The sequence below is a fragment of the Lutra lutra genome, chromosome 3, assembly GCF_902655055.1.
Source record: "Lutra lutra chromosome 3, mLutLut1.2, whole genome shotgun sequence".
NCBI lineage: Eukaryota > Metazoa > Chordata > Mammalia > Carnivora > Mustelidae > Lutra > Lutra lutra.
Window position 1 is genome coordinate 59,459,919 of NC_062280.1, and position 23,053 is coordinate 59,482,971.

General features: G+C 34.6%; 1 protein-coding gene across 8 annotated transcripts in view; it reads left to right on the top strand.

The window, feature by feature from the left end:
* Positions 1–23,053, top strand: part of SLC4A10 (solute carrier family 4 member 10) — a 297,324-nt gene that overhangs the window by 103,461 nt on the left and 170,810 nt on the right. For all 8 annotated transcript variants that reach the window (XM_047722426.1, XM_047722427.1, XM_047722424.1 and 5 more), the window contains exon 2: positions 8,313–8,394. In XM_047722426.1, the coding sequence (XP_047578382.1) occupies positions 8,313–8,394 (82 nt within the window). The remainder of the gene's footprint in view (positions 1–8,312; positions 8,395–23,053) is intronic.

The window sequence follows — 23,053 nt, forward strand, 5'->3', positions numbered from 1 at the left end:
GTCATGAAAATATTTTATGGTATTAAAGAAAATATTTTGAAAAGGCAAAAAAAAGACACCTCATGGGTAGAAATGTCTATCTACATTTCTTGAGTTATGGGGAACATGCTTTGCAAGTGTAAAATACTCCTACTTGATTAATTATTCTTTTTCCACTCCCTTTCACACATCTAGAATTTTATTTTATGTCCTCTTTTTCATTTCTTTCAGAAATTAATTATTCTTGAATTAATCATGCCTATTGAGAGTTCTTTGATGACTCACTGTCTGTTTCCCACCATTTTATCCTTTACCCTTCATTCAACAGTATTTTTTTTTTTTGATAGATATTTCCTAGTTAAAGTTTTGTATGTAGGTTGCCATTTTGATTATAAGTCCATTTCCACAAAATTTAATGTCATGGATTTTAGTCATTAAACATGACACATATGTTTAGGTTAGGGTCATAGCAGGAAAGAGATGTCACTTGAAAAGCATGATAAAAAGTTTAATGAAGGGACTATTTTTTAAAGGAATAAGCGGGATAAAGGGAAATCAACAGAGTTGATGAAATCCCAGGAACTGGCAGCAACAGAAAACTGTCACTATTTCTAGGCCTGAAGCTGCAAGATGTGGGAATAGTTAATATAAACTGGCGAGATCTAGAACTATAGGGGAGTAGATGACAAGATACTGTCTGTGATAGAGGAATACAGCCATTGCCAACTTATGGCTCAACAAGACCCATATCTCTTGTTCCCACCATCCAGTCTCATTCTCTCATTGGCTGAGCTCAGGAGACAGCTAGATAGCTGGGGGACCTGGTGATGCAGTCCACAAAGATATAGAACATGATGGAAAAGAGGAGTGGAAAGAGGTTCTGTAATGGCTAGTGGCGTATATAGCATACCATATTATCCTAATAACTAATAAAAAGTCAGAAAATGTGGTTGCTTTATTAAAACTTTGAGTATAGTTGACACACAATGTTACATTAGTTTCAGTGATTTGACAAGTTTTTACATTATGCTATGTTTGCCGCAAGTGTAGCTACCATCTGTCACCATACGTCCCTATTACAATATCATTGACTATATTCCTTATGCTGTACCTTTTATTTCCATGATTTATTCATCCCATAACTGGAAGCCTGTATCTTCCACTCCCCTTCATCCATTTTGCCCATCCCCCACCCACCTCCCCTCTGGCAACCATTAGTTTGTCCTCTGTATTTATAGGTCTGATTCTGCTTTTTGTTTGTTTATTCATTTTTTAAGGTTCCGCTACAAGTGAAATCATATGGTATTTGTCTTTCTTAGTCTAACTCATTTCATTTAACATAAATTCCCTCTAGGTCCATTCATGTTGTCTCAAATAGCAATATCCCATCCTTTTTTATGACTATGTAATATTTCATTACATATCTTCCTTACTCATTTGTCTATTGATGGACACAGAGTTCTTCTATATCTTAGCTATTGCAAATAATGCTGCGATGAACATAGGGGTGCATATATCTTTTCGAATTAGTGTTTTATTTTCTTTGTGTAAATACCTGGTAGTGGAATTATTGGATCATATAGTAATTCTATTTTCAAATTTTTGAGGAATCTCCATACTGTTTTCCACAGAGCTGTACCAATTTACATTCACATCAAGAGTATATGAGGCTTCTTTTTTTCTCTACATCTTCTTTAATACTTGTTATTTCTTGCCTTTCTGATTTTACCTATTCTAACAGGTGTAAGATGATATCTCATTGTGGTTTTGATTTTCATTTCCCTGATGATTAGCTCTATTGAACATGTTTTCATGTCTGTGTTTGTAGGGTATTCGTATGTCTTCTTTGGAAAAAATGTCAATTCAGGACTGTTGCCCATTTTCTTTTAAGATTTATTTATTTATTTTAGAGAAAAAGAGAGAGATCATGACTTGAGCCAAAGCCAAGAGTGGATGTTCAACTGACTGAGCCACCTAGGTGCCTGCTTCTGCGCATTTAAAATCAGATTTCTTTTTTGGTGTTGAGTTGTATAAGTTATTTATATATTTTGGACATTAACCCCTTGTTGGATATATCTTTTGCAAATATATTCTTCCATTCAGTAGGTTGCCCTTTTGTTGATGGTTTTCTCTGTTGTGCAAAAGCTTTTTATCTTGATGCAGTCCCAGTAGTTTGTTTTTGCTTTTGTTCCCCTTGCTTAGGAGACAAATCTAGAAAAATGTTTGTATGGTTCAGAAAAATGTTTGTATGGTTCAGAGAAATTACTGCTTCTCTTCTTTTCTGGATTTTTATGGTCTCACATTTAGGTCTTTAATCCATATTGAGTTTATTTTTGTGTATGGTGTTAAAGGTGGTTCAATTTTATTCTTTTGCATGTAGCTGTCTAGTTTTCTCAGTATCATTTACTGAGGAAATGGTTATTTTTAAAAAGTTGATATAATAAATAGTTCTAAGGAAGAAAGAGTACTGAAATGAAAATTAACTACTTTCTCTTCTATTAACCCATTCTCAGGTGAGAATTATCAAAAGGATGTGAAAAGTTTGAATTCTCTTGCTCATAGGATTACTGTTAGACTTTGTTTTATAAAATTAGGAAAGTGTATTTCTGTGAAGACTGTGCTCAAGGGGCGCCTGGGTGGCTCAGTGGGTTAAAGCCACTGCCTTCAGCTCAGGTCATGATCCCAGGGTCCTGGGATTTGAGCCCCACATCAGACTCTCTGCTCTGCAGGGAGCCTGCTTCCTCCTCTCTCTCTCTCTCTGCCTCTCTGCCTAGTTGTAATCTCTGTCAAATAAATAAATAAAATCTTAAAAAAAAAAAAAAGACTGTGCTCAAGAGTTATGGTAAATCAGAAAAATGTATTTTTTTACATTCATAGAGAGCTTAATGCTATTTTCAAAGAATTCTAGAAGAAATTGTTGATATCTTTATCTGACTATTTTAACCCTTAAATGTGCCATCCCATATTAGTTGCTCTTTCACGAGGGAGTGGACTGATTCAAGGTCACTTCAAAGGTGAGAGCTGAGCTAGAAAGCTCTTTTTTTCTGCTCTTGCTCTCTAGTAATTGTTCAGTAAAAATAATGACAGTGAAACTCTTTCCTCTAAAAACTTTCCTTGGAGGTAGAAATATTCCCAAATTACATTTATATACATTTGTATTCAAAACACCAATGTCTTAATGTTTAGAAGTAATCAAATTATAGAAAATTATAAAATGCATTTGGGTTATGCCAGTTATATGGAGTTTGCCTTTAAAATAGCTGAGTATAAATTCAATTTAGTCATAAGCAGGGTTTAACTGGAGAGGACCATAGATAATACTATTTGTTACTTCTTTCTTGGGAAGACATGGAGAAAAGTACTTAAGTGGAACTAGGAAGAGCAAACTATTTACTTTCCTGGTGGAAAGAAAAACAAAACAAAAATAGTTTGCAGAAGATATGTGATATATGCAATTATAATAATATGTCCCTACACTTAAAATGACAGAAACTTTAAAAATGGAAAAATGCTGATTTGAAAAGTATAGTATTGTTTGTTCATTTGGTTAAAGACCTACATAAATGACTTTAAGATGTGATGAAGATGTGATTTCTGTGTGACTTGGTTCCTTTTACTGTTTCAGGGCCATAGTCTGTATCAATGTTTTCCAAATTGCAGGTCACAACTCATTTCTATGTACTGAAATAAATTTAGACACTTCTACAAAGAAGACATACAAATGGCTAACAGGCAAATGAAAAAATGTTCATCATCATTAGCAATCAGGGAGATTCAAATCAAAACCACATTGAGATAACACCTTACACCAGTTAGAATGGCCAAAATCAACAAGACAGTAAACAACAAGTGTTGGAGATGTGGAGAAGTGGAGAAAGGGGAACCCTCTTACACTGTTGGTGGGAATGCAAGTTGGTATAGCCACTTTGGAAAACAGTATGGGGATTCCTTAAGAAATTACATATAGAGCTTCCCTACGACCCTGAAATTGCACTACTGGGCATTTACCCCAAAGATACAGATGTAATGAAAAGAAGGGCCACCTGTACCCCAGTGTTCATAGCAGTAATGGCCACAGTCACCAAACTGTGGAGAGAACCAAGATGCCCTTCAACGGACAAATGGATAAAGAAGATATGGTCCATATATACAATGGAGTATTATGCCTCCATCAGAAAGGATGAATACCCAACTTTTATATCAACATGAGTGGGACTGGAAGAGATTATGCTGAGTGAAATAAGTCAAGCAGAGAGAGTCAAATATCGTATGGTTTCACTTACTTGTGGAATATAAGGAATAACACGGAGGACATTGGGAGTTGGAGAGGAGAAGTGAAATGGGGGAATTCGGAGGGGGAGACAAACCATGAGAGACTGTGGACTCTGAGAAACAAACTGAGGGTTTTGGGGGGGAGGCGGGTGGGGGATGGGTGAGCCTGGTGGTGGGTATTATGGAGGGCACTATTGCATGGAGCACTGGGTGTGGTGCATAAACAATAAATTTTGGAATACCGAAAATAAATAAAATAAAATGGAAAAAAAATTAAAGGATAGTGACTAGTGTTTTTAAAATGAAATAGAATACCCTGGAATAGAAGATATCATACTGCATTGTTTATAGTTAGGGTAAATGTTGGTTTGTGAAACTTGTTTTGATTACATATATATAAATAAATATGTGACTCTGTTAAGTATATTTCTCTCACTATGTGTCATGCCCCCCCAACAAAAATTTTAAAACATTGTTTTATACTATTTACTGGAACAAATCATCTTAAAAATGTTTACCCAGTAGTGTAACAAGGGTCAATTGTATTGAATGGCAACGTAATAGTTTTACGTGTTTTCTCTCTCTCTACAGGATGCTAAAATTTGTTCTCAGTGAGTAAATACATATGGACATTTGGGTACATTAATGTATTTGATGTTCAACAAATCTGCAAAGGGTAACAGTACAAACTGAAATAAAAATGTTCTTACTGGTATACTTGGGATTGTTGCACAACCTGGATTCTCTTCATCACACCCATGTTTACTTGCTCTTGGTAATAGGAGGAAAGGGAGCACTCCAGTAAAAATTCTTCAATAATATTGAAATTATATTTTGAACTATAACCAAAGTAGAGGAATTTCAGTATATATATTGGTGTTAAGTTGTATCTTGGGAATTTTCAGCATAAAAGATTATACATTTGATGTTTCTATGGCCTATCTGGAGAGAATGTAAAGTTATATGAAAATGCAAAATGAGTCACTGACATTGAGTTACATTCATATTCTAGTTTCAAGTTTTTTTTTTTTCTTAATGAAACATTAAAATTAGGGCATGTCTACTTGGAATTCATAATGTAATTAAATAATCAACTATTTATATTTGTTTATTTTTAAAGATTTTATTTATTTATTTGACAGACAAAGATCATGAGTAGGCAGAGAGGCAGGCAGAGAGAGAGAGGAGGAAGCAGGCTCCCTGCTGAGCAGAGAGCCTGATGCAGGGCTTGATGCAGGGCTCGATCCCAGAACCCTGGGATCATGACCTGAGCCGAAGGCAGAGGCTTTAACCCACTGAGCCACCCAGGCACCCCAATTATTTCTATTTAGATTCCACTTCTACTTCTGCTGCAAAGTTTCATTTTATCTTGATATCTTAACATTAGTTATTTAGTAGAATTATCTTTTGTGTGTGGAGAGCTTATATGCTATATTATAATAAGGAGAAAAACCATTTTGTATCAGTTGAAAATTGATTTAGGCCCTTGAAATAAGAATTAAATATTTTATCGTATAGGGGGAAATATCTTCTTATATTCTAATTAAACCTTTTGATTTTGCTCTTTTTAAGAGACTGCCATTGTGAGATATAGTGGAATCATGCTTCTTCTGATCTCTGAACATGGATGCATGACTTAGCTCTTGGTGTTCTTCCAAATAACACTCCAGAGGGAAGAGATACATTCCAGTGTGACATATATTTGAATATGTCCTGCACAGAGGATAAATGTGATTTGTAAATGTTTCAAGAACAGATTCTAAGGAGGCTGTAACTTGCATTTGTCTGGTTCAGGAAAATTTTATAAACATATAATTCTTTTTTTTTTTTTTAAGATTTTATTTATTTGAGAGAGAGACAGTGAGAGAGAGCATGAGCTAGGAGAAGGTCAGAGGGAGAAGCAGACTCCCCATGGAGCTGGGAGCCTGATGTGGGACTCGATCCCGGGATTCCGGGATCATGACCTGAGCCGAAGGCAGTCGTCCAACCAACTGAGCCACCCAGGCGTCCCCATATAATTCTTTAGTCTTTTCTATTGCTATTTTGCTCAGACCAACAGATTTTTAAAACTTTGCCAAACACAAGAGTAGTAGGCTCTGAGTCTTATCTTAATTTCCCTTATTCTTTCATTTGTAGGATAGGCTTTTTCACTCTGATTTCAGACACTTTGCCCTGACCTGTCTCAGCCCATGTTGTCTGAAAGACAGAGGACTAAGGCTATAAAACACGTTATTCTACTATAAGTTTTCCTGCATGTGAAGCACATAAGAGCTGATATTTCTAGGTTGAAATATGTCTGTAGTCAGTAATCCTACAGTTGACAATACTGATTTATAAGACACGGAGGCCAAATCTTCATCAAGATTATGTCTGGGAATTAAAAAGCTTTCAAAGAAGAAACAAATGTATAATTTTTCTACTAGTCAAATACAAGAACAGGCTTAGAAATAGATGTTGAAATATTCATTTTTCTTTAGTCTACCTTTTCATTTCTCCTTTGTGTTCAGCGTTCACTTTTTTTTTTTAAGATTTTTTATTTATTTATTTCACAGAGAGAGAGATCACAAGTAGGCAGAGAGGCAGGCAGAGAGAGAGATAGAGGAGGAAGCAGGTTCTCTGTTGAGCAGAGAGCCCGATGCGGGACTCGATCCCAGGACCCTGAGATCACGACCTGAGCCGAAGGCAGAGGCTCAACCCACTGAGCCACCCAGGCGCCCCTCAGCATTCACTTTTAAGGCAATTTTTACATAGGTGCTCACAATAAAAAAAATTTGGAAATAATCTGTATTTCACTTTGCTCAGTATTCTGTATTTTTTCATTCCTTCATGGTTAAATGGATTATATTTATCCTTCCTCCATTATTTTACTGAGTACCAAATGCGTGAGTGTATCATTTTGAGCATGTGTACAATGTTAAGAAGAGAGTCTCCATCCAGCCATTCTAAATAAGTAACAAAAAATATATATATACACACACATACATATATATATACACACACACACAAACTAAATGAAGCTTTAATGTATATGATTATAATTAAAAGTTTAGTTTGAATAAAATGTGTTATATTGAAGCAAAGTAATTAGAATTGTAGTTTACCTAATAATTACTACTAATTGCTTTCAAAAGATTAGATCTTGCCAACCTTATTTTAAATGGCAGTGGAATCATTTCACCTTGCCATAGCATTAGTAGTATTAATACTAATGATTTCCATGTTTCCTTATATAGTTCAAAATGTCATCTTGTTAACAAGAATTCTTTCTCAGAGATAAAAATGCATGTTACTAAATTGTCAGGATGACCATTTTCTGTTTTTCATCTCACTACCAAATGATGGCAACTGGAATGTATGACTACCTTTGATTTCATGGAAAATCAAATGACATTCCTTCTCTGAATATATGGTCAACTTAACTTTAGTCTTTTTCTTTTTAAACTAACACTTGGTAATCAAACAGAATATTTGTGTACAAGTAGGTTTAAGTTATTGAATTAAACTCCTAAAATATTAGATTATATTATTGTTTATTCTCTGAACTTAAGAGAATATATGTATATTAGTCCACTCTTATCTGTGGTTTTGCTCTCCCTGGTTTCATTGATCTGAGGTCAGTCATGGTTAGGAAGCAGATGATCTTCCTTCTGCCATACCATCAGAAGGTCCATAGTAGCCTAAGGCTATGTCACAGTGACTGCGTTTTTTCACCTCACTTCATCTCATCACATAGACATTTTATCATCTCATATCATTATAAAAAGGATGAGTATAGCACGATAAAATATTTTGAAAAAAAAATAGACCACATTCACATAACTTTTATTATATCATATTATAATTGTTCTATTTCATTATTATTATTATTGTTAACCTCTTACTGTGCCTAATTTAAAAATTATACTTTATTGTAGGTATGTATATATAGCAAAAAATGTAGTTTATATAGAGTTTGGTGTTACCTGTCATTTCAGGCATCCACAGGGTTCTTGAAAAATGTCCCCATGGATAAAGAGGAACTACTGTAAAATCATTTAATCTTCTTTCTTCCCATTCTACAGAGAAATGATGAAGAGGCAGTTGTGGATAGAGGTGGAACTCGTTCTATTCTCAAAACACACTTTGAGAAAGAAGATTTAGAAGGTAAGACCTTTTCCCCCCTTGGGATAGTTTTTGTTATGTTGTCAGACTAGGCTGTCACTAGAAGGGAGTTAAAGACAACTGACATACGAGTTTTACTCAGGTATGTATGAGAGAGAGGTGGAGGCACCATTTGTGTGTGTTCTTTTCAATAGGAAAGTCAGATAAGTCAACAGGGGGGTGGTATGATCTAGTAGTGAAGTGTATGGGATCTGAAACCAAACTGTCCTGGATTAAAATACCAATTCTTCCCCTTATGTACTATGGAAACTTCAGCCAGTTAATTTCTCTACATCTCAGTTTTCTCAGTTGTTAAGGTAAGGATAACAGTGGCCAAGATATGGAAGCAACCTAACTGTTCATTGATACATGAATGGATAAGGAAGATATCACACACACACACATACACACACACACACACACACACACACACTCAGACACACTCACACACATGAATATTACACAGACATCCAAAGAGTAGGATCATTTCTGACAGCATGGATGGACCTACAGGGTAAAAAGTGAAGTAAGTCAGACTAAATAAGATATGTTTTCACTCCTATGTGGAATCTAAAAAAGAAACAAATGAATAAACAAGCGAACAAAAAGCAGAATCAGAGAACAAACTGATGTTTGTGGAAGGGGCAAAATGGGTAAAGGGGAGTGGTTGATATAGGCTTCCAGTTATGGAATGAGTAAGTCACAGGAATAAAAGGCGCAGAATAGAGAATATAGTCAGTGATATCATGATAGCATTGTATGGTGACAGATGATAGCTATACTTGTGAGCATTGTATAATGTATAAAATTTGTCCAATCACGATGCTATAATTACCAAAACTAATGTAATACTGTGTGTCAATTATATTCAAATAAAAAAAATTAAATTTAAAAAATAAAAAAAACAAGGGCAACAATGGAATATGTTTCATAAAATTTTTTAAGAATCAAGGGGAAAATACTTAGAATAGTACCTGGCTTAGGACTCACATAAGTCTTGGTGGTTATTACTGAACCACAATTTAACATATACACATTATTATTTCATTTTAATTTTTAATGAGAAATTATTATTAGTGGGATACAAGGTATGTGATATTTTTCTTTTGGTTAAAAAGGAAAACCAAAGTAATTGTAAGTAAAAATAATCAGAGATAGTTCTTAATAATCCACTACAGCTGAGAAGTAAGGAGTATTCCCCCTCAGAATTGTCAGGTAACTAATTAAATTACAGTAAAATTCATAGTTCTTAGGTCTTTAGCTACAACAATTAATCAACAGGATTGATATAATATTTAGAATAAATTTTCAACAACTATACCTACTCAGTACTTGACGTTTTGCTTGGTGCACAGAAAATATCCAGGTCCAGGAGGTTGTACTTACTGGGTGGGCATAATGATTTGCTATGCTATCCATATTCATTACAAGAATTGAAGAGAGCAGAAACTTGAAAATTCTAAACTGATAATGGAGACTATAAAGATAACATCTCCTTGGATTTGAAATGCCTTTATATTACATTTTTTCCCAGCAGCATATTTACCTTCTTACTTAGGTCTTAAGTTATGCTTGTATTCAGTAAACACCTGTAAGAAAACCCAATAAAGCAGGAAGTTAGTCTAAAAACATAATTACAGGAAAAAGCCATCTTGGGTTTAAAGATTGTGATGGATAATCTGCACACAGATAATCGAAAGCTAACAGTGGACAATTTATAAATAATTACAATAAAATACTGACTGTTCCTTTGGATGGAAAATACATAGTACAAAAATAGGATTTAATATGTTTATTTTAATTATTGTATCAACATGTATTACATGTATTTTCTCTTACTGGGGATGGTATTCAGGTGAGGGTGTATTATGGTTATTAAAAGAGATTTCTGATAGGCAAATACAAATGGATAAGTCAGATTTTGTTTTGTTTTTTTGGTGTCTATAGTGGGCATTTTAATCCCAGAAGTGAATAATTGTGGCTAAGTCACTGGTGATTAAAATTAACATCATAGAATGCAATGTAACATTACATTTTCTACATTTTAGAATTTTGAACTAAAATAAGAAAAACTTAATTTACTTTCTCAGTATTTGTTCTGCTCCCAGCCGTGTTAAGTAGATAAACATCCTAGCATCTGAGGATGTTATATGGGATTCTGCTATGTTGCACGCAAAGAATTCATAGATCTGTTAGTGGTTCCTGGATTGATTACTCTGATTCAGAAAATAATGCGGGGACAATGTGTTGAATATCGTGATTCAGGAAAAATCAACTGAATTGGAAAAATCAGCATATTATAAAACGGGTAAAGGGGAGAGTGCCAGATAGAAAGACAGCATTGCTGAGGGTAACATGGGCAGTAGTTTCTCTTTTTTTGTAATTAAGGAAAAAGACCAGAGTTCCACATTTTAAGAACTCTTAAGTAATGTAAATAAAACATACAGATATTTATTTTAAATAAAATAAAGTTAGGAATTGCTGTGGAAGAAAAACACATTTTATAAACTCTTTCATCAGTTAAGATTTTAAATTTGAAAATTAGTGTTTACAGGAATTATGGATATATAAGAATTATTAATAGCTAATAGAATTCCCAGTATAATTTAACATCCTGTGCACAGCTTGTAGAAATGCTAGGTGTTTAAAAATATCTATGAAGTCTCAGGTAAAATATGTTTAATGGAAAATGATCACTTGATCAATATCAACATCTTGGTATAGTATATTAGTTAATGGATTCACATATATTATACATTCAGGTGAATAGCGTGTCAAATATAAATTTTATCCTTTCAAACCTATTTATGTATTTTTTTATGTGTATCTTTACCCTATCCTCTCTTTTTTTCCTATTATCCAAAATCAAGAACATACAATTTTGTTACATTCTGCTCACCTTCTGTATTTCTGTCTCATACAGTTAGTAAATTCTTTGAATCTATCTCAGGGGTGGCTCTTCTCATATCTTCCCTTTCATTCCCACTGCCACTGCTCCAGTTCTTTCCCTGTCTGTATACTGTGTGCTCTCTTTCCCACAATCCGCCCTCCTTAAAACTGCGAGTGTTCTTCCTAAGCTTATTTCTGTTTCCTATGGTAAAATGTAGTGAGCGGCCTTGAATCCCTATAATTAGACCAAGTCAGGATTGGTGAGTGGAGCAAAAATTGTCGAGGCTAACCAATTCTTATTTTTGGTCTCTCCTGTCCATGTGGGGTTAGTACTGTACAAAGTATAAGATTACAAAAGAGAAATGCATTAATACCCTTGAAATTCCTTCTTCTACTGGCCTTTTAATACATGCATGGTGCACAGAGTAGCGAGATAAAATAGACAATGCTCAGTTATGTTTGAATTTTAGGTAAATCGTGAATATCTTTTTAGTGTAGGTATGCCATGCAGTATTTTTATGTGTTGCTTTTTACTTGCCAAATTTGGGAATTAGTAGTGGATGTTGCCAGAAACCACCAAAACCCCCTCTTAAGGGTTGCGGTGCTTATTTCCCTGGTTGCCATGATGTTGCCTGCTCTTGCCCCACAGCTGAGCTCTTCCCCAGAAATTACCCTCTGCTGAAAGGAGCTGTCTCTTGCTATGGGAGCTGCCTCCCCCGTGGCACATTGAATTCAATGAATGATCAGCGAAGGAGTATAAGGGCCTTGCCCCTTTGCCTCAATGTGTTACAGCTCTGAAGGGTGGTCTCAGTCTCAAAGTCCCCCCCACCCCCATGGAATCAGTGGAGGCTTGTATTGCTTCTGTACCACAATTCAACTTCTTTCTGTACCAAATGCTGCTGCCCATATTTCTGCACAGGTGTTATTGCTGACAGCTTTCCTCAGTCAACTTTCTGAACACAAATCTCTATTTCAGAGTCTGTTTGCTGAGGAATCTGACTCACTCATTCATCATTTTCCTGCACCCTGAACAGTACCAATAGACGTACCTACTTGGTCACTGACAGAACCTTTACATTGGTGTCTTAGCCTATGAGGCTGAGAACTGTCATAATGGGAGAGAATGCTCCCAAACTAACTTGCCTTGACCATGCGAGTATATGAAAATCAGCATTGCACGTGACAGAAAATGCCAGAGATTAGTGCCATCTTTAATTAATCAATTAGTTAATTAGTGTGAGAGAGAAAGAGAGAGCATGAGCGAGGGAAGGGGCAAAGGGAGAGAGAGATTCCCAAGCAAACTCCCTGTTGAGCACGAGGCCCCATGTGGATCTTGATGTGGATCTTGATCCCACAACTCTGAGATCATGACTGAGTCGAAATCAAGAGTCAGATACCCAAATGACTGTGCCACCCGGGTGCCCCTAGTGTCATTTTTAAAGTCCTAAAGTATTTACCAGTCTGGCCATTGCAGAAATTGTCAAATTGTAGAGAATGGTAGTGGATGACTGCAAACACAGCCAAGTGGTAGCATCAATTGCAACTGTTCTGTCAGAATTGGAATCTTCTCAGAGCAGGTTGACAAGGCCACATACCAAGCCCTGTGGTATGCAGCTCTTGATCTGGCAAATGCTTTTTTTTCTATTACTATCAAGAAGGACTACCAGAAGTATAACATGTATGGTCTTGCTCCAGGGCTGTGTTAAGTCTCCTACCTTTCGTCTAATAGAGTCTGAAAAGATTGGAACTGAGTAGATATTCTGCCAAACATTACGTTGTTTCATTTTATCAACAAAATGAACAAGAAGGGGCAGGGATGTTGGAGGCCTTGATAAGACAGATGGGTTCCAGAGTCTGTTTTCTAGCAAACCTGTGGAAAGGACAGTATGAGAGTGTCACACTGTGCTGAGTCTAAAACTCCATGATAGATGGATGGATGGATAGGTGGGGTCAGTTTCCACAGGCACCATAAAAATAACGAAGTGCCCTTTCAGTTTTACTCACCTTGATTCTTTCTTCATGGTCCACCCTGGTCCTGCTCTTTTTCACAATTTATTCCTGCACTTTTTTAAGATTTGATAATTTTTTTCCAGATAGGACCATGTATCTTCTGCAAGTATAAGAATAAATTAATGGTAAACCTCTTAAAGTAGCATGTCCTATTAATAACTAGATGATAATAAAGAGAAGAAAGTTCAGGAGCTACAGATGACATGCTATTATTTTGGTAATTTTGATTGAACTGATCAATTTCCAGTCAAGGCAATACTACCAACAACTGGATTGTTTTTTGCACAAATTTTTAGAATACTTTTTTCTTGCTAAAAAAAAAAAAAAACCCACAACATAGAATTTACCATTTTAACCATTTCTAAGTATACAGTTCAGTAATGTTACATATATTCACATTGTTATATAACCAACATTCAAAACATTTTCGTCTTGGAAAATGGAAACTTTATACATTAAGCAACTCTCCCATTTGCTCCTCACCCTATCCTGTAGCAAGCACTATTCTCTCTTCTGTTTCTGTGAATATGACTACCCTAGAGAGCACATGTAAGTGAAGCCATGCAATATTTGCCTTTTTGTGACTGGTTTATTTCATAGCATAATGTCTCCAACGTTCATCCATGTTGTAGCATGTTAGGCTTTCCTTCCTTTTTAAGGCTTTAATACTCCCTTATATGTATGTACTGCAGTTTGTTTATCCATTCATCTGTTGATAGACATGGTTGCTTTTATCTCTTGGCTATGGTGAATGGTGCTGTTATGAACATGGGTATGCAAATATTTCTTTGAAATCCTGCTCTCAAATCTTTTAAAATATATAGCCATAAGTGGATTGCTGGATCATGAAGTGATTCCATTTTTAATTTTTCGAAGAACTGCTGTACTGTTTTCCATAGCAATTCACAATTTTACATTTTCACCAAGGGTGCACAAGAGTTCCAATTTCTCCACATGCTTGCTAAAACTTAATGATTTTCTGTTTGTTCATTTGTTTGTTTTTGATAAGGAGCTATCCAGTGGGTGTGAGGTGATATCTCATTGTGGTTTTGACTTGCATTTTCCTAATAATTAGTGATATTGAGCATCTTCTCATATGCTTGCTGACCATTTGTTCATCATTTCTGGAGAAATGTCTGTTCAAGTCCTTTGCCCATTGTTTAATTGGGTATTTTGTTGTTGTTGTTGAGTTGTATGAATTCTTTATATATTCTAGATACTAACCCCATATCAGATATATGATTTAGAATTATTTCCTCCCATTACCCTGGTTGCATTTTCACTCTGTTGATTTTGTCCTTTAATATACAGAAAATTTCAATTTTTATGTAGTCTAAATTGTGTAATTTTATTTTTGTTGCCTGTGCTTTTGGTGTCATATCCAGGAAATCCTCATCAAATCCAATGTCATAAAACTTTTCCCTATATTTCCTTCTAATTTATAGTTTTGGGTCTTATCTTTAGGTCTCTGATTCATTTTGAGATAATTTTGTGTATGGTGTAGAATGTTTGCCCTTCTACTTTTCATATTTCTTTGTTGCCTAACATCATTCCTATTATAGTTCACATTGCTCCTCACAAATTAAATATTTCTCTAAGTCACTGATACATAAAGAGCCTATTTAGTGAGAGACTATTGTTTTCCTTATTTATAGCAAGTATTTCTGTTTTTCTATAGTCTGAGAACATAAAAGATGCAGTAAAACTTCAGGGATATTATTCTATTTTTCTGTTTAAGGCCTTTTAGATTACCCCAAATTGGAGTGTTCCCCTCTCCACCATTTGCTAGTGATTTCCTTCCACACAGAAATAGAATTCCTACTCTTCCCATCCATTAGTACTACCTGATCCCTCCTAACAGAATAGTTATTTTCTTCCTTCATCCTTCTATTTTTGAGCTACATCTTTTTTATATTATTTATATTGTATTATATTATTATTATATATATTATATTTATATTATTATATTATATATATATTTTTGAGAGAGTGAGTGAGCATGTGAGCAGTGGTAGGGAGGGGCAAGGGAGAGGGAGAGAGAGAATCTTTTTTTTTTTTAAAGATTTTATTTATTTATTTGACAGACAGAGATCACAAGTAGGCAGAGAGGCAGGCAGAGAGAGGGAGGCAGGCTCCCTACTGAGCAGAGAGCCTGATGCAGGGCTCGATCCCAGGACCCCAGTATCATGCCCTGAGCTGAAAGCAGAGGCTTAACCCACTGAGCCACCCAGGCGCTGCAGGGAAAGAGAGAATCTTAAGCAGGTTTCATGCTTCGTGTGAGCCCGATGCAGCACTCTATCTCATGACCCTGAGATCAGGACCTGAACTGAAATCAAGAGTCAGCCACTTAACCAAATGAGCCACTCAGGTGTCCCTATGTATATATTTCTTATTTTTGTATTATAAGCTTGTTGAAGGACAAATAGTCATCTTATACATATTTGCATTCTCCCATGTTATCTAGGACTTTTTCTTGAATTAAATAGGGATTAAAAATGTATTGCATTGAATCTCATTTGTATGTCATTCAATAATATATCAGTAATCATGTAAGATGTTAAATTTATGTAATGTACTTAAGTGCATAATTAACACTCATCAAATATTTAATTATTTTTGAATTACATGTAAATACAGAAATTTCTAGTTATGTTGCACTGCCCAAGATAAATCAATCTAGTTATATTTCAGTGATTTTTGGGAATTCATAAATTTAAAACTTTAATAGAAAAGTTAAACTCATCTTTAAATTTGGCCTACAAATTAAATCAAAGAGACATTTTCTTTATCCTGTATTATTTTTACCAGATAGTAAAATACTTTTCAGTCAAGGATTTAATGAAGAAAATTATGCCCCTATCTTGATAGTCTTTTTCTCATTCCATTTGAGGAAAAAAAAATGATTTACTCTTTTTTTTCCTTTGGTGACCACTTAATAGATGGTGGACCCAAAATGCAAAGATAAGATAATGTAAAACAAGCCCCAACACAAAGCTATCATACAGCATAGTTCTGTCAACAGTAGTACCCTCCCATTTTCTTCCTTTCACCACAGTCCTGAGCTCTTTGATAACTGAAATTGTTTTCTGACTATAATCATCATAAGGTCAAAAGTAGTTTCCCCTAAAAAACTAAAGATAATGAGTACAGGTCCTATATTTATGACACAGTATTTTACCACCATAGTAAAAAAGAATTGAATAAAATGAAGACAAGAAAAAGCTGAAAATTAGGCCTATACCTTTTCTTTCTAAACTTTTATCTCCAAAAATTGCCAAGAGAAGGAAAGAGTGGATTCTGCTGGGAGAAACCAAAGTTGGCTTCACAGTGACAGAGGTGGGCTTTGAAAGATGAATGGGTGTGCTGAGGGCAAAGAAGGAAGGATCTTTTATATTCTGGAATAGTTAATATGGTGTGGCTAATGTGCTGCATTATGTACATGGGGGCAAAGAGTGACTGCAGATGAAGTTTAAATATTTGCGTGAGGTAGTGGAGAATGAATTAATGGTTGAAACTACCAAATGAGGTAAGTAGCTCCATTAAGTAAGTAAGCTCCATTTTACAGTTAAAGAAACTAAAGCACAGAAGATTAACCTCCCTGGGGTCTGGGCTTTTAACAACTATATTGTAGAATTAAAGATGGTGCTCAGTTTTGTGTTTTAGGGGATGGAATTGGGCAAGGTGATTATTAATTGAAAGACTTGGGCATATTTCCTTACTTGATCATGACTATATATAAAAAAAGTGAAGACTTTTATGTCCTATTATGAAGCAATATTGGATTCAAAAATTAGTATCCATATCACAATGGTTTTCCAAATGATTTTGCAAAAATTTGAGAAGCTTTATAGTTAGTAAATTCCAATTAGAGAGGTTCATTTCCACAAATAGGAGGGCCTTTCTCCCACTGGAAGCCAGTTTTATTATAACCTCAGGTTCTCCTATTTTAAATTCTCATCTCTCTGTACCACAAAATGAATAATCTTATTGTTTCCTGTTCCAAATGTCTTTTCTTTAAAAAAGATTCATTTTTTTCCCTGCCATTATTGGTTGATCAGTTTTTGAGCAATTTAGTATTGTTGATATAGGCTCAATATCATTTGATGGGGCAATTCTAAGTGGTATTTCGTCCACTGGTAATGAGTAGTGAAATTAGTTAATTACACAGGATCCATCTGAAATTGTACATTTTGCCTGCCAAACACTTTGGATAGTTGAGGATGGGAATTAGGCACACAAACTAATACTTAAGATTTCAGAAAAAAATAGTCAGTATTAAATTTCATTTCCTTATTGAACAATCCTTGCCATCTGAGCACGTTTTACAATGAACTGTTGTGTTTTGCCCTGGGTATTCTAAGAATAAGAAACAAATAAGAGAATATTGTTTTAAATACTTTTATTTCTAAAATTAACTCTCAGGTGAGCTATAAACCATGTTCCATAGTTCTTCATTTTAGGCATTTCCCAGAAAATTTGTGTATGTGACCCATATCAATATATTTTAATACATAATTTATTCATGATATTTTGTCTATTTGAAGTGAGTGGTAACTTGATAGTTATTTATAATCTGTTTTTATACTATTTTATAATTCCAAGTAAATTCAAAAGATCTTAGAGTATTTTAAAAAATGTGGTTGTGGTTTATTTGACCTTTTGTAAACAGTTATAGATATGTGTTTGCATGAGGGCAGTAACATATATTCTAATGTGTATATGTGGCTAAGAAATCCTGTAAATTTGTGGTTTCATAATTTAAGGGTCCTGGTTATATATTTTTGCATCCCTAGCTTAGGATGTCAGTTTTTAGTTAGCTAATTTTAGAATAAAAACCCTTGTTAATCTCCCTTCATTATTTCTTGTAAGTCAAGTTCTGTTTAATACAATTTTCTATCAAAGATATGGTACAGCATTTAGGGTGTTTGCTTTCTTTTTTGAGAGGGGAGGGGGAATTTGCTTTCTAATGTGACTTAAATATATTATCTGTGAATGAGTAGAATTGTGTGTTTGTGTGTATATGTAACATTTTCAATCAATTATTATTTCAGAGATATAATAGATGAAACGAAATTCCTTTTCATTACATTAAATATAATCCTATAAATATTAAAAGAAGGAATTTTACAACAAAGAAAGTATTCCTTTAATCCTTAAATATTTGAATCCTTAACTATTGAAAATTTTGAAGATAGACCACAAATGACCAAAGCTTCTTAGTATATACTACATCAGTTTATATTAATATTATACTTTTGCATTTTCCAGACATCTGAGACTTAAGGGTGTTCATTATTTACTTACACAGTTTAATAGTGTGGGAGTAGTACTATGAAGGTGACATTGTGAAGTAGATGAACTTAGTCTACCTCTTGATTAAATTCTTTTTTTTTTTTTAAGATTTTATTTATTTATTTGACAGACAGAGATCACAAGTAGGCAGAGAGGCAGGCAGAGAGAGAGAGGAGGAAGCAGGATCCCCACTGAGCAGAGAGCCTGACGTGGGGCTCGATCCCAGGAACCTGGGATCATGACCTGAGCTGAAGGCAGAGGCTTTAGCCCACTGAGCCACCCAGGTGTCCCCCTCTTGATTAAATTCTTAAATCTCTATTTCAGCTGCTAATCTTTACCCCAAAAGGATCCAAATTTATTTATTTATTAAAAGATTTATTTATTTATTTATTTATTTATTTTAGAGAGAGAAAAAGAGTGTGGGGCAGTGGAGGGGCAGAGAAAGAGGTAAAAAAAAAATCTTCAAGCAGACTCCTGACTGAGCATGGAGTCCCAACCTAGACCCTGAGGTCCTGACCTGAACCAAAATCAAGAGCCGGCTGCTTAACTGACTGAGCCACCCAGGTGCTCCATAGAGTGATCCTGCTTTAAAGCTTCTCAGCTGCATTTGATTGCAACCTCCTCAGGTTTCTACAGCATTGTCTCACACTAGTACATTCAGGGATAGGCCACTGGTCAGTTAGGATCTTTCTAGGGAAGTTGTCATCATTCACCAATATTTAATTAAGTGCTCACGGCATGCAAACACTAGCCATTTTCTGTTTTATACTCTTCGTTCTCTAAGGATGTTTAGATACCAGTGCCACCAATAGGGTGCTTCAGTTCTACAACCCTTTGGAAAAATAAGTCAGTGGCCACTTAGCACATAAATATTTACATTAAAATATAAATTGATATAAATAGGGATAATAATAAGTATTAAATAATAATTGAAAGAGGTGATGTTCTTAATTTTTTGGATAATGCACACGTATAATTTAGTAGTATTGATATTTCTGGTACCTTAATAGAATTAATGACATTTGGGTGCCAGTATGCTGAGTATTTTTCTGAATGCTCTCTTATATTTTCTCCCAGTAACCTTACTTACTTCCCCATTCTCTCTTCCCTCTTTCCTGGCTGCCCGTCGTTCCTACTGCCTTTAGTGTATCAGAATTGCTGAACGCACAATGAAAAAAAACTGGATTCTCTTTCCTTCCTTTCTCCATCATTTCTACCCCTTAATGAGGTTCAGATGTGATAATGATAAAGGAAACAAAATAATTGAAATTGTGATTAAAAGAAAGTAAAATTTTATTTTTCTGCTGATAAATTAAGCTTTTGCCTCTGAGTCCAGAAGATTATGAACATTCCTTTTGACTACTTTCAAAACTGCTTCTAAATTACCTAAGCAGCATTTGTAATAAAAGTATTACAGTTTTATTTGCAAAAGGATTTCTAATTTCTAGCTAAATTATTTAGAATTATGCTTACTTTTCCTTTGCATAACTCAGTTTTTTTCTTGTGAAGATAATTGCCATGATTTAATTAGAGGACAATATAACACATAAACATTTTATGACATCACAGTGATTAATAAAAAACTATAGTGTCAGCAACACCAATGCAGTTAATAACAGTGATCATGAAAACAAAAGTCTTGCTCAGTAAGTTGAGATACTGACTGTTTATATGAATGGATTATTTCTCTCGTGTTAAGATTTATTAAATGTATCCTATCTAACTATTAAATAGTGTTCTTAGTTGCCAAGTACAATGGCTCTCTGTCCTCATTCCTTTTGAATTCTCTGTTGCTTTTAGAACTCTAACTATGTCTTGGTTTTTAGACCTCTCTTCTCTCATCTCTCTTCCCTTGGCTGATGATTTTTTCAGATCATGTCTTGCCCGATATTTTTTCTGTTTTACCCCTCTCACTCTGCCTGACATTTCTAAACTTTTTTTCCCCCCAAATTATATTAGTTTTATTGTTTTAAAAATTATTAAAATAGAGGCTCCTGGATGGCTCAGTCAGTTAAGAATCCCATTCTTGATTTTGGCTCAGGTCACTATCTCAGAGTCATGAGATCAAGTCCTGCACTGGGCTCTGTGTTGAGTGTGGAGCCTGCTTAAGATTATCTCTCTACCTCTCTCCCACTCCTCTCCTTCCCAAAATACATTAAAAAAATTATTAAAATGACATGTATTCCATTAGAAAAATCCAAGAAATACAAAAAATCTAAAGCAAGCAGACAAACAAAACAGCAACCATGAAAACCCACCACCTAAAAGTAATACTATTAATAATCTGAACAGAATAATAATGGAATTAATATTATGAACAGAACAGTAATTTAATTATGTGTCATAAACAGACACATGATTATAACTTAATTATATATAAGCAGAATTATACCTTTTTAACTTTTAAATTTCATTAAAAAACATCAAGATCTTTTCATGTTATATAGATACTAGTCATTTAAATTGCTACCTGGCATTTTATTGTATGATTGTACCACGGTCTATTTAACTAATCCTTTATCAATGGAAATTCTTATTATTTCTTATTTTTCTCTTTTAAAAAAGTGGCTATGAACATTATTGTATAGGTATCTCTATATATTTGACCTTTCTGATGTAATTTACAGAAGCAGAATCACTACCTCAAAAGTTTATTAAATTAAGATTTTGATACATGTTTTTTTTTTTTTAAAGATTTTATTTATTTATTTGACAGACAGAGATCACAAGTAGGCAGAGAGGCAGGCAGAGACAGAGAGAGGAGGAAGCAGGCTCCCCGCTGAGCAGAGAGCCTGATGCGGGGCTCGATCCCAGGACCCTGAGATCATGACCTGAGCCGAAGGCAGCGGCTTAACCCACTGAGCCACCCAGGCACCCCAAGATTTTGATACATGTTTTTATATTGGCTTTCAGCATGATTATACTGAAATACACTCCCATTAACATAATGTGAGAGGTTTCATCTATTTCTTCAAACTTTGGACAACTGCAATTCTCCTCTACCTTTGAAATGTTGGTTTCCTTCCACATCTATTCTTGGTTATTATTTTTTCCTTCTTATTCTTCATATTTTCCCTGGATGATTCACTTCCTGGAATATTATTTCCACTTACAGGTGCTGTAGGGGTCTATCTGGGCATAACCAAAATGTTCCAGATGTGTCCTGTGGACCTTCATACATTGACTACATCTGTGGTAGACCCACTGGAGAAGATGGATATGACCTCATGAGAGGTCATCTCATACAAATATTAGTTGAGGAAATTGCTAAGAGAATACTTACAAGGAACATGACTGCTAAGTGAAAGTATTTAAAAGATTGTTATATGGAAAATGAAATATATTATCATTTTATATTATATGGAAATAGTAGAGTTTCATATAAGGAAAAATGTACTAAGTTGTTAAACTTTCCCTATTGGATATGGTTACCTAACATTGTTTAGTTTTAGAAATATTGAGTTAGCTTCAATTCCTATTTATTTTACATGTTAAAATGAGAGATTTTAATCAGATGATTTCTGAAGAATTTTCCTGCTCTAAATTCTGTGATCTTTAAAGTGAACTTTTAGAGTGTGCTTTAAAATATAAATTCCTTGTTAACTTTGCTTAGTATTTAAATACATTGAAGTTTTAAAGTTTTCTGACTAAAAAAGTTCATTAGTTTAGATTTGAAAAGGAATCCTCATTCTGTATAAATGAAGGGGTTACAAATGTCCTAAAAATTATCTGAAACCACAGAAATTTATTTTATACCTTTCTTGAGGAAGAAAGCAATTTGAAGTAGAGTAAAAGGACATTATGACATTGGTTGCTTGAATGAAATTTTGAAAAATTTTATAAGGAAGTATAAGGTGTTAAGAGAGTATACTTTGGCAGTTCTGCGTGATAAAATTAGGCAGCTCTAATTACATGATAGCATAAGAGTTCCCAGAAACAACAGCAGGAAAAACCAGTGTACGAGAGTACTCCCCAAGACTTTGTATCTCATTTGCTGATGTCCCAGACGTCAAAACAAGTCACACATCCAAACTGAGATTCAAGGGTTGGAGGAATAGACTTCACCTCAGGTGGAAGAAACTGCTAAAATATTTGTGGCCATTAAAAAAAAAATTTACCATATTGTCTCTTATTTGTAAATATACAGAAGTGCCAGGTTTTTTCATTTTTGCTTTCTGATGTTTTGTTTTATTCCTTCAGTTCTACAGTTGAACCCCACCAACTTTCTTCATGGAAATCTCTTTGTCTTCTCAACAACTCTTTGTTTTCCCAAGCAAGCCTCTTTGTCCTTAATTACCATAATTCCCAGAATGAGCTAGTTTTTACATGTGCACATGTCTTTTGGATTAACACAATACAAAACTAAATCTGGAATATTTTACAGTTTTACAGTTTTGCTCATTTTCTAAGCTATTTCCCTAAAGCAAAGTGGCAGGGCTGTTCAGAAATCACAAATTAATTAAAATGGGTT